General features: G+C 44.3%; 1 protein-coding gene across 1 annotated transcript in view; it reads left to right on the top strand.

The window, feature by feature from the left end:
* Positions 1 to 13161, top strand: part of dpydb (dihydropyrimidine dehydrogenase b) — a 121420-nt gene that overhangs the window by 102705 nt on the left and 5554 nt on the right. Inside the window, exons 17-20 of the mRNA XM_020467257.1 lie at positions 3580 to 3700; positions 4081 to 4200; positions 6688 to 6830; positions 8221 to 8400. Coding sequence (XP_020322846.1) covers positions 3580 to 3700; positions 4081 to 4200; positions 6688 to 6830; positions 8221 to 8400 — 564 coding nt within the window. The remainder of the gene's footprint in view (positions 1 to 3579; positions 3701 to 4080; positions 4201 to 6687; positions 6831 to 8220; positions 8401 to 13161) is intronic.

Consider the following 13161-nt stretch of genomic DNA (forward strand, 5'->3'; position numbering starts at 1 on the left):
GGACCAAATGTGACCGACCGCCTTGATTCGGATTTATGTAGCAATATTTTAAATGGTGCTTTTTTACATACTTAAGGGATGCATGCGGCAGCTGAAAGTTGATAAACTTGTAACCTCACTTTTGAGAAAATGGCCTTTGAATGTTTTGGTACCTACTGGAGGGCTCTTCTTTGTCTACACCCATTTCGCATCGTTCACATCCTCTTAATCTTTAGCCCCCACCCAAACTCTGACCATTTTAATCGCCCTAGCAGAGTTGGTTAGGCTGTTTTCATGTTATCCAGAGCGTTGGTGACTGTAACTGTGCTGCAGGCAACAATTTAATTACGCTTTTTTTGCCAACGTTTACTGACTCCAGCCATATTCAACGGGTGTTGAGCATTCGTAAATTCATCAGTTATTCTGCGCTCTGGCACACTCAGACGAGAGTGCTCTGAAATTGAACTCACCTGAAATGGTTGCTTGCATAGTGGAGTCTTTTGTTAAGACATGTAGATAGCTAAACAATGAACCATAATCCCAACTCATGACATTACTACACTGCACGAATCTGCAGATAGCTAACTAACCAGGTTCAATGTTAGCTAGCTAACATTAGGCTATAACTAGCCAAGCAAATGGCTCTGAGATATGAATAATGAGATTATACACGTAACGTTAGCTAGCGAGCCAGCCAGCTAACGTTAGCTAGCTAACAGTACACTTTAACTTGAAATTAAACCCCTTTTCTGTCAAAATTAGAAATGTGTAACATATGAACATGTAGCTAGCTAGACTATCTTACCCGTATACATCATGGACAGACATGTTTCCTGTCGGATTACATGGTTGCCCTTAGTTGAAGATGTAATCCGGAGACAGGTGTTTTCTCCATCTCCTAAGCTATCATACTCGAATTCCACAGATTTCAAAACTCGGTCTTCCAGAAAGTGGAGAGCAACACTTATGCAGTTTTACTACACGATACATTTTTTACAAGTATTTTTAGACAGGATTACCTACACATACTGACCTGCTCAAATAGACAGAAGTGTGCTATACGGCAGACCAATCCAAAGTCATCTCTCGACATGTCCAGTCCACTCATTATTTCAGCCAATCATGGCTAGCGGTAAGGTTGATGACTTTTTCTGTGGCTAAAACAACTAGGCTCGTAATTTAACAATTGTATTTGTATTTACAGATGGCATACAAGTTTGTTATTAAGGCACATGAAAGTTCACATGTTCAAGATGGCATTTCTGCCAAAAAACGCATTTTGATCATTTAAAAAAAGGTTACGTTCAAATGGCTCTCCTGTGAAGTAGTGACCCGTGACATACGCTTAGTTTCCTGAAATGGGTCACAAATACCAAACTTTTGACTACTTTATTTATAAGAATCTTTACGGGTGTTAATTATTTTGATCCTTAACTTTTGAGAAAAAAAATATATTACTTTTCTTTCTTTGAGCAATTGTATTAGTATGAAGTAATATAATTTCCCCCTTTTTTTGCATAGAAAACAACTCAGTATTTTAATTATTTATGTTATACAGTCATGATTGCTCATCTTTAACAAGGTTGTCAATAACTTTGGTGTGGACAGACAGGCAGCCTTTACCACAGTACCTTGGGGATATGGCTCAGCCATCATCAATCTCACTTCAGTTAACACAGGAGAACAAAATACCACTGCCAATGGGTGAACAGTATGTGCCAACGAGTAGAACTGTGTCCTGAGAAAGGGTGCAAAGAAAGAGAGAGGGAGGAGGCAGAAATAAGGAAGGAAGAGCTGTAGAGAGAGAGAGGTAGAGAGAGAGGTAGACAGAGAGGTAGAGAGAGGGAGAGAGGTAGAGAGAGAGGTAGACAGAGAGGCAGAGGGAGAGAGAGAGGTAGAGAGAGAGGTAGAGAGAGAGGTAGAGAGAGGGGTAGAGAGAGGGAGAGAGGTAGAGAGAGAGATAGACAGAGAGGTAGAGAGAGGGAGAGAGGTAGAGAGAGAGGTAGACAGAGAGGCAGAGGGAGAGAGAGAGGTAGAGAGAGAGGTAGACAGAGAGGCAGAGGGAGAGAGAGAGGTAGAGAGAGAGATAGACAGAGAGGTAGAGAGAGGGAGAGAGGTAGAGAGAGAGGTAGACAGAGAGGCAGAGGGAGAGAGAGAGGTAGAGAGAGAGGTAGACAGAGAGGCAGAGGGAGAGAGAGAGGTAGAGAGAGAGGTAGACAGAGAGGTAGACAGAGAGGCAGAGGGAGAGAGAGAGGTAGACAGAGAGGCAGAGGGAGAGAGAGAGGTAGACAGAGAGGCAGAGTGAGAGAGAGAGGTAGAGAGAGAGGTAGACAGAGAGGTAGACAGAGAGGCAGAGGGAGAGAGAGAGGTAGACAGAGAGGCAGAGGGAGAGAGAGAGGTAGAGAGAGAGGTAGACAGAGAGGCAGAGGGAGAGAGAGAGGTATAGAGAGAGGTAGACAGAGAGGCAGAGGGAGAGAGAGTGGTAGACAGAGAGGCAGAGGGAGAGAGAGGGAGAGAGAGGGAGAGAGGGAGAGAGAGAGGTAGACAGAGAGGCAGAGGTAGACAGAGAGGTAGAGAGAGGGAGAGAGAGAGGTAGACAGAGAGGTAGAGAGAGAGGTAGAGAGAGAGGTAGACAGAGAGGTAGAGAGAGGGAGAGAGGTAGAGAGAGAGGTAGACAGAGAGGCAGAGGGAGAGAGAGAGGTAGAGAGAAAAGTAGAGAGAAAGAGGAGTTTGATAAACGTTTTATTTTTTATTTAACCTCTATTTAACTAGGCAGGTCAGTTGAGAACAAATTATTATTTATTATGACGGCCTACCAAAAGGCAAATGGCCTCCTACAGGGACAGGGGCTGGGATTAAAAATAAAAAATAAATTAAATTAAAATATAGGATAAAACATACATCAAGAGAGACAACACAACACTAAGTAGAGACCTAAGACAACAACAGAGCATGGCAGCAACACATGACAACGCAGCATGGTAGCAACACAACATAACAACAACAACATGGTAGCAACCCTACATGGCAGAAGCACAAGATGGTAGCAGTACAAAACATGGTACAAACATTATTGGGCACAGAAACAGGACAAAGGGCAAGAAGGTAGTAAGTAGAGAGAGAGGTAGAGAGAGGGGTAGAGAGGGAGGGAGAGAGAGGAGGAGGAAGACAGAGGGAGAAAGAGCAACTGAGCTGCTATGAAAATGCAACAGTGGAGCTGCAGGGTCTTTGAAGGAACCTGTATGGACACAACAGTGTTTTTCTTTCCCATCAGAGCTTAAAGGAGGAACTCAGAGAGAGCTGTGTGTGCGTGTTTGTGCGCGTGCCTGCTTACATTATGACAAAAAGGGTATATTTGCAAAAACCTGTCAAACATTTCAATGCTACAACAGATGGAGGTTGGTTTAGTGGCCTAATTCCTCACAAACGTCAACATTTTCGAAACTTCACAAGTTAGCACTCGTGAAAAATGGGTGAGATCATCCTTTTTCAAATGTTGAGCCAGCAACACCCCTCTTCAGAGGACAACTTCATTATACTATACTAGAAGTGAAATATTGTATTTATTTCCTCAAACTGATCCTGAATCTGTTGTTATAGGATCCTGTGATGGTGATGAACATCTGTCGGTGGGTGAGACAGACCACCAAGATCCCTTTCTTCGCCAAGCTCACGCCCAACGTCACCAACATCGTGGACATTGCGAAGGCTGCACACGAAGGTAACGACAGTCCAGAGTCTCAGAGTAGGAGTGCTTATATAGGATCTGTTTTGCCTTTGACATGAATATGATTGTGTGGACAGGAGAATCCTAATCCTGGATCAGCACTCCTACTGTGCGACTATGTGAAATCCAATGTGATCGGCTGTTGACGTTGTCTGTCCGAAATAAAACGAGACCTAGCTTCAAATCCCTGCCCCCCATCCTCTTTTTTTCTCATTTGTTCCTTTTTTTCCCTCATGTTGGGAAAGGATGTGAAGAGAGGTTGAAGTATTTCTAAAATGGGGGGTGGAGGGGAAGGCGCAGCAGACAACCATTTTTAAATGACTGGAATTTCAGAAATATCAAGCTCAATAGTGACTGTGGTCTTGTTGTTATAGGAGGGGCAGATGGAGTCACTGCCACCAACACAGTGTCTGGAATGATGGGCCTAAAAGCTGACAGCACCCCCTGGCCTGGCATCGGCAAGGGCAAGCGCACCACCTACGGAGGAGTGTCTGGTAAGTAACACGCACCCACACACACAAACACTTTGTCTTGTAAGCAGTGCTATTACCTTACAGCTACAGTCCGCTATCGTGTGTTCAAGTCTGTCGGTGTAAAGCCCCTGTTCGTATACTAGAGTGTGTGTGTGTGTGCGCGCGTGTGTGCGCGTGCGTGCGCGTGTAGTATGATTATGCCGCTCTCTCTCTCTCTCTCTCTCTCTCTCTCTCTCTCTCTCTCTCTCTCTGAAGGCTCATCTCCGCTCTTCTCCCAGCTCGTTCCCTCCCTCCCTCTTTCTCAGCTGCCAACACACCTTCTGAGCCAGTCTCAGGCAGTCGCAGGGTCAAGAAAGCAGCCTGCATTTCAAAATGAGGATTGAGACTATTGAGGCAGTATTTCATGCAAGAAGTACCAGCTGTCATAGTGTAGTTCTCCTGGTGTAACTTGTGTATATGGCTGGGGCTGTAGCTCCATACTCTCAGGAGTCCCCTAGCTGGGGGCAGTCCAGCTCCCTCCCCCCCTTTCGACTGGGTCATTGAACATTACTGTCCTATAGGGCCAGGAGTGGGGGGGTCACACATTTCTACTTTTGGCCAGGAGGGCCTCCATAAGTGACACTCATTAGATTTTTCAAATTTGAAAAAAAGGACTGGAGTCCAACTGACATAAAACATAGGTGGCCCCCGCTCGGTTGTAAAGGAAGAGAAGAAGTATATTCTTGAGCAAGGGTGGGCAACAAACGGCCCGCAGGCCAGATCCGGCCCGCGAGCCCATTCAATCTGGTCCGCGGGTGGTTTTGGGAAATTCATATTTTGGTTTAAAAAAAGACTCCAGGCCACTCTTTCATGTCTAAAACTAGATAGAAAGTAGCCTATGTAGAAATTTGTATGGACCTATAAGTTTTTAAATAACTCACCTGATTTTTTACATCACGATGTGGCCCTTCACCAAAAAAGATTGCCTATTTCATATTTTACCTAAGAAGGAATGCTTGAAAAGGGAGTGTGAAAAATGCCTAGGCTACAAACAATAAGGTCGCCACATGATAATTTACAGTATACCTTATCATCATCAGTTCATTCATTTCTCTTTGGATTTCAACCATATTGCAGCCACTCAACATGCAGCATTTCATGTATAGTTGTATAGTTTCATAGACTGTATAGTTTTCTTTGAAGGCCTAAAATACACAAATCTCAATTCAGCGGTCATTGTGTACCTCTCTACCACTGCATCCTTATTTCAACTTCTCTACAGAACACAAATGAATAACTCCACCTGAACCATCATACATTTTCTGTAGGAGTCTTCAGCCAGAGAGGGTGAGGGGAGACAAAAGTAGAAGAGCATCAATTTAGGAGACTTCAGCCAGAGAGGGTGAGGGGAGACAAAAGTAGAAGAGCATCAATTTAGGAGACTTCAGTCGGAAGAGGGAGAAAAGAGGAGGAGGAGAAGGAAAGTAGAAGCGCCAAGGAACAAAGAGGGCGGAGAGAGCAAGAGCCATGAATATGCATACAATTAACCATCCATGGAGAATATGCAAAAATGTATGCTTTGATTCAATTCATCGTCCCAATTTCAGAGGCTGGCATTAGTTAATGAGGATCATTTAGCATGGGAGGAGAGAGAGGGTGCTGTCTCTATCTGTCAACCTAGTGGGCGTGTGTGTGTGTGTGTCTGTGTGTGTGTATTTCTGCGTGTGTGTCGCGATTCTGTGTGTGTACATGTGTGAACGCTTATGTTCAAGTATATATGGATGTGTCTGTGTGTTGCCAGCGTGTGTACGTATGAGCCTCTCTGGTCAAATACATGTGTACAAGGCTATACTGTGATCAATGAGCGAGAACATAGTGGGGGAACCAGGTTAAATGTAATGTGATAAATGTCTCCATCTGTCTGCCTGATCACAGAGCACAGCCAACCCCATCCTGTAGGGACCCCATGACAGCCAACTAATGATAGAGTGGCCTGGATTGGACCCCATTGGGGAGTGTGTTTACACTGTCTGTGTGTGTGTGTGTGTGTGTGTGTGTGTGTGTGTGTGTGTGTGTGTGTGTGTGTGTGTGTGTGTGTGTGTGTGTGTGTGTGTGTGTGTGTGTGTGTGTGTGTGTGTGTGTGTGTGTGTGTGTGTGTGCGTGCGTGCGTGCGTGCGTGCGTTCGTGTGTGTGTTTGTGCATACATCGAGGGTGTGCGTGTGTTTATGTATGTGTGTGTGTGTGTGTGTGTGTGTGTGTGTGTGTGTGTGTGTGTGTGTGTGTGTGTGCCTGCATGACTGCATGTGTGGGTGAGAAATAGAGATTGGATGATTGTCCATATGTACTCTTCATATGTTACACTGTATCTATTTCTGGAGAGATTGAGAAACAGACAAACTCTGCTATTTACACAACATATGCGTTTGGTTTAATCTCATCTTCTATAAGACAGGTAGGTCTAAGAATGCGTTTTTGCAGAGGAAGTATTTTCGTTAATCCTTCCACATGAATTCTGATCCATCTCCACAGGTAATGCCATCCGGCCCATTGCCCTGCGCGCTGTATCCGCCATCGGCAGGGCCCTGCCAGGGTTCCCCATCCTAGCGACTGGTGGGATCGACTCAGCCGAGACAGGCCTGCAGTTCCTCCACGCTGGAGCTTCTGTTCTACAGGTAAGCAGAGACATCAACAAAAAGTACACTTACTATCACAACCGGCTGTGATCGGGAGTCCCATAGGGCGGCGCACAATTGGCCCAGCGCACAATTGGCATGACTCGACCTTCGCTTCCCGAGCCCATTGAGGAGTTGCAGCGATGAGACAAGATCAAAATGGTTTCTTTTTTTAAAGTGCACTAACCACTAGCCTGGTAGCTAAATTTGTTTGTCATAGGTACCTAGTCAACTTGTACTGTAGTTGACTTGTGATATAGTTAGGTTGTGCTAACATTTATTGTCAGATGACAAATGAGGACTAATGATAAAAATGCACAAACAGATCGGATTACACATCTGGGTACCCAGCTGTGTGTCAGTATGTTGTTTTTCAGTATAATCACACTTATTGGATATTCAACCACACACAGGGACATGAGGGAAATGAGGGCTAAAGCAAGTCTTGAGAACAGCTCAGTGTGGAACATTCATGTTACATTCATGTTAGCGTCGATGTGTCTTTTGTCTGATATTCAACACTGATCAATTTTTAATAGGATTTAACTCCAAGCTTGCATTACATTCTATATGATTATTAGTCTATTAGTGATCGTCATCGACATCAATCGCCTTCCCAGGGAATTTACTTCCTTGTTTTTACGAAAGATGAAGCCATCACATCAAAGAGCTTTTTCGGCTCTCTCGATCTCTCTGTCTCTCCCTCATCCCTCCTCCCCCTCTCCATCCCTTCCTCTCTCCTTTCCCAACACAAAAACATTATCTTCTTTCACACAAAGCTTTGTCACTGCCTAATAAGGAATTTACCCAACGCTTTGATTGTGTATACCCCCGGCTGCTATGGCAACAGATTGCCAGTAACAAGCTTCATGTAAATCCTAATCCTAATATAATACACTGAACAAGTTGCTAGAGCAAATAAACCTATTATCTCAGCGGGGGGGTCCGAGCCTCAGAAATCTGTTTATAAATAAATAAATGCGAACACACTCATTATGCCACCAAATAATGTAGCATAAATAGATGACACCCTCGGTGAAAGCCTCGGTGGTTTTGACACATTAGGCTGCATACAGCTGTGTGTCTTCTCTGCTACTTCTTAGAAATATAGCCTCCTGGTGACAGACACATCGCTTAGTGTACGTGTGTGTGTGGGTATACAGTTGCAGGCACTAAAATGTTAGGTCGGTATTGGCGGATTTTTTTTTCCCGCAATGTGTACGCGTCACAGCACTACCCGTGTCTACTGGCAATAGTTTGTCGCAAAAAACCTGTGAAAACGTAATATTTCCCACAATTGTACCTCCACGTGTGTATGAATACAACGACACAACTGTCTGGGTGTGTTAGCGAATACACAAATGCATTCCACTGCATGCATCTTCTCCAGATTTGTAGTGCGGTGCAGAACCAAGACTTCACCCTGATCGAGGACTACTGCCTGGGCCTGAAGGCTCTGCTCTACTTGAAGAGCATTGAGGAGCTGACTGGCTGGGATGGACAGTCTCCCCCCACCCTGCGCCACCAGAAGGGCAAACCTGTAACCCGCGTGGAGGAACTGGTGGGTAAGGTGAGTCCAACCATCATCACCATGGGTTGCCGTTACAGGATAGTCCCTCCCCAACCCTTTCCTCATCCAACCTTAAAGGGACACTACTAAACTCCATGTTAATTATCTCCAGCGCCGTGCCAGTGTCTACGTCAGCGATTTTCTACCCCCCCCCCAAAAAAAAGATACGGCGAAAAGGTTCTAATGCAATTAGGGTGCAGCATGGTTTAGGATAGATTGGTTCTTTCAGCTGAACCTGCAGAAGTGAGTGTACAGGCAACCAAATGCACTTCAGAATACTGATATACCGTAGCTACATTTGATCCATTTGATATTGTATGCAGACAACAGCTGTAAAACTATTGATCAGATAAATTCCCAACAGAATTCCTCAAAGTTTAGTTCTAGTGTGTACCAGTGTACCAGTATACTGTGAGATGCGGGGGGGGGGGCAGTTGTGGCTTGTGGCTAGTTGTTTGTGATTGGACTGAGCTAGGTGTTTTTGAAATGTCACCACCCGGATTTCCTCAAAGTGTAAATTCACAAGAAAACACGAAAGGTCACGCATGCCAACCTTAAGATATTGTACAGGGGCTGCACTATACTGCCTCGCAGAAGGCGAAGACACACACACACACACACACACGTATAAATCCAACCTCAATTTCTGACTCATTTCCATACAGTATATTCCTTGCATATATTCCATATTCTGTTGTTTGATGGCGCATTTACCCTTCATAGTAAAACCGAATTCCGTCGACATCAAAACATTTAAACACTTAAAACAACGCAAGGATAACGCAAGCAATTACAGTCCTCCTTGAGAAAAGAAGCAAACAATAACCAGACAAAGGTGGGATTCCACCTCTATCCCTCCACACTTTCATTCATTTTCACGTGACAAAAGAAACAAGTGCAGAAAACACACTTAGAAAATAATATGCAAATTATTGGATTTGCGATAAACACCCTTCAAAGTGGAAGGAATATTTGAAATTGGAAAAGCCTTTATCTGATGCGGGGCTATTCTTCTGACACGGCAGACGAGGGAGGCTTGCGTGCGCTTTCAAACATGTTGTCGCTGGAGAGTTCTTTATTCTAACGTCAACGGGGTGTCTTTGTGTGGCCGGCCTCAACTAGCTTCAATGGCAACGCCACACCAGGGACAGAGTGGAAAGAATGAACGAATGAATGAAGGATAGAGGCAGAGGGAGAATAGGGGATAAGTATACAATTAGTCTGTCATTTGTCTCTCTGTGTGTGTGTGTGTGTGTGTGTGTGTGTGTGTGTGTGTGTGTGTGTGTGTGTGTGTGTGTGTGTGTGTGTGTGTGTGTGTGTGTGTGTGTGTGTGTGTGTGTGTGTGTGTGTGTGTGTGTGTGTGTGTGTGTGTGCGTGCGTGCGTGCGTGCGTGCGTGCGTACGTGCGTGCATGTGTATTAGAGGTCGACCGATTATGATTTTTCAACACCGATACCGATACTGATTATTGGAGGACCAAAAAGCCAATACCGATACTGATTATTGGAGGACCAAAAAGCCGATACCGATACTGATTATTGGAGGACCAAAAAGCCGATACCGATTATTCAGCCAATTTTTATTTATTTATTTGTAATAATAACAATTACAACAATACTGAATGAATACTTATTTTAACTTAATATAATACATCAATATAATCAATTTAGCCTCAAGAAAATAATGAAACATGTTCAATTTGGTTTAAATAATGCAAAAACAAAGTGTTGGAGAAGAAAGTAAAAGTGCAATATGTGCCATGTAAGAAAGCTAACGTTTCAGTTCCTTGCTCAGAACATGAGAACATGTGAAAGCTGGTGGTTCCTTTTAACATGAGTCTTCAATATTCCCAGGTAAGAAGTTTTAGGTTGTAGTTATTATAGAAATTATAGGACTATTTCCCTCTATACCATTTGTATTTCATTAACCATTGACTATTGGATGTTCTTATAGGCACTTTAGTATTGCCATTGTAACAGTATAGCTTCCGTCCCTCTCCTCGCTCCTCCCTGGGCTCAAACCAGCAACACAACAACAACAGCCACCATCGAAGCAGCGTTACCCATGCAAAGTAAGGGGAACAACTACTAGAATGCTCAGAGCGAGTGACAGGAGTTGATAGGCTTGAAGTCATAAACAGCGCAGTGTTTGAAGCACAACGAAGAGCTGCTGGCAAAACGCACGAAAGTGCTGTTTGAATTAATGGTTACGCGCCTGCTTCTGCCTTCCACCGCTCAGTCAGATACTTAGATACTTGTATGCTTGTATGCTCAGTCAGATTATATGCAACGCAGGACACGCTAGATAATATCTAGTAATATCATCAACCATGTGTAGTTAACTAGTGATTATGATTGATTGGTTTTCATAAGATAAGTTTAATGCTAGCTAGCAACTTACCTTGGCTTACTGCATTCGCATAACAGGCAGTCTCCTTGTGGAGTGCAACGAGAGAGAGGCAGGTCGTTATTGCGTTGGACAAGTTAACTGTAAGGTTGCAAGATTGGATCCCCCGAGCAGACAAGGTGAAAATCTGTCGTTCTGCCCTTGAACAAGGCAGTTAACCCATCGTTCCTAGGGCGTCATTGAAAATAAGAATGTGTTCTTAACTGACTTGCCTAGTTAAATAAGGGTATACAAATAAAATAAAATAAAATAATTAATTAAAAATCGTCAAATCGGCGCCCAAAAATACGGATTTCCGATTGTTCTGAAAACTTGAAATCGGCCCTAATTAATCGGCCATTCCGATTAAACGGTCGACCTCTAGTATATATACATGGACGAAGATTGGAGATGTGGTGAGGGGGCAATGTGTGAGTTTGTACAGTGTGATCTCGAGTGGAGAGAGAGAGACTCACAGCCACAGACTCATTTGATAGAAAATGGACAGATTGGTTTAGATAACATGTTTTGTATTGTATTGTTGGGGAAAATGGGAAAAATCAGTCACAGTTATTGAGAATAGGAGAAGTCTCGAGAACCTAGTTCAATTTGAGCCATTACGCACAAATAGCAGTCTGGACACTGAAAACCAAGGACATTACATACATTAATACAATACTATTAACGTCATGATAAACACACTGTACATCATCCAGTCTCTCTCTCTCTCTCTGTATCTCTCTCTCCCCCCCTACTCTGTTTCTCTGTATCTCTCTCTCTCTACTTGTCTCTCTCTCGCTCTCTCTCTCTGTATCTCTCTCTCTCCCCCCCACTCTGTTTCTCTCTCTCTCTGTATCTCTCTCTCTCTCTCTCCCTCTCTCTCTCTCTATCCTGCTACTGTTCCCTCGGCAGTGCTGGCATTTCCTCGGTCTGCTAATTGAGAGAGGTGAGGAAAGGCTGTTCTCACAATGTCTCTATAGCCAGGCCTCGCTTACCTTGACACAACGCCTGTCAACAGAGAAAACGACACACAGCTGACCCGCTCAGCTCCCAGCCTTCAATGAATACACACACGCTCTAACACACACAGGCACACATAGATTCACCGACGCACACATACGGGAAGGCAACACACACACATACAGGTATTATCACGCACAGTCGAAAGTACAGTACATTCACACACACACAAACACACATAGATGAAAACACACTTTGGGACAAGCATAGGGTCATTTTGAACAGGCTATGATGTGGCAAGACAAGCGACAGAAGAAAAGGTATTGCATTACCCTCATGCACCCTCAAGAGGAGCGAGAGAAAGAGAGAGAGAGGGAGGGACTGCCGAGAGGAAATGTGTTTTGAAAGAGAGAGAGAGAGAGAGACTGTGGCTGAGGGAAAGAAATACTCCCAGAAAGGCACTCATTCGTTTATCACTTCAATTATATACATATGAACACCCTCATTTCTTATTACGGATATTGATTTATCAATATAATATAATTTATTTTCTTTATTGTAGCTTCAATGCATTCTCTTTTAAAGCAGAGAGCAACATTTCTCTACTTGTTACCCCTACCCTATTTTTCTGTCTTGTTTGTATGCGTGTATTAACATGGATAGTCTGCCGTGTAGCACACCATTGTGAATCCCCCCATACCTCATATCATCCTTGAATCACAGATGAGCTACTATTCTATTGAGCAGATCATCATTACCCACCTTATAGTCATGAAAACCACTACACGCACACACACACACACACACAGCCTCTAGACTCCCCGTGGAACCAAAGCTGCAATTCCACCCCCAATTCCCCTTCAACCTACCCTATATGAAGGCTCCATTTTCTACCACACACGCACACACACACACACACAAACACAAGCCCTAATACTTGAACAAATACACAAATATTGAAGAACATCTCACAAACCAAATCTCTGCCATTTCCTAACCCTCCCTCCCTCCGTCCTGCCCAGCTCCCCTCCTTCCCAGCTTGATCCCCTCCCCCTGTACTCTCCTCTCCTCTTCAGCCATGGTCAGTGCACAGTAGCATGCTCCGCAGCAGAGAGAGAGAGTGGAAAAAGAGCAAGCGAGAGAGGCAGGCTGCTGAGGCGGGGCAGATAGAGGATAGACACAGCTTCATTACCTCTGCTAGGCTGCCAGATCCCCACAGCTAGCCAGGCACCGGGCCGAGGGGCTCACACAGCCAAACACATATTTAAGAGCTTTACATTCCCATGATGCATGTCCCCCAACCGCCTTTATGTAGGGTAGGTTGAAGGGGGATTGGGGTAGGAATTGCAGCTTTGGTTCCACGGGGGGTCTAGTGTGTGTGTGTGTGTGTGTGTGTGTGTGAGTGTGCAGTGGTTTC

The sequence above is a fragment of the Oncorhynchus kisutch genome, linkage group LG30 (assembly GCF_002021735.2).
Source record: "Oncorhynchus kisutch isolate 150728-3 linkage group LG30, Okis_V2, whole genome shotgun sequence".
Lineage (NCBI taxonomy): Eukaryota > Metazoa > Chordata > Actinopteri > Salmoniformes > Salmonidae > Oncorhynchus > Oncorhynchus kisutch.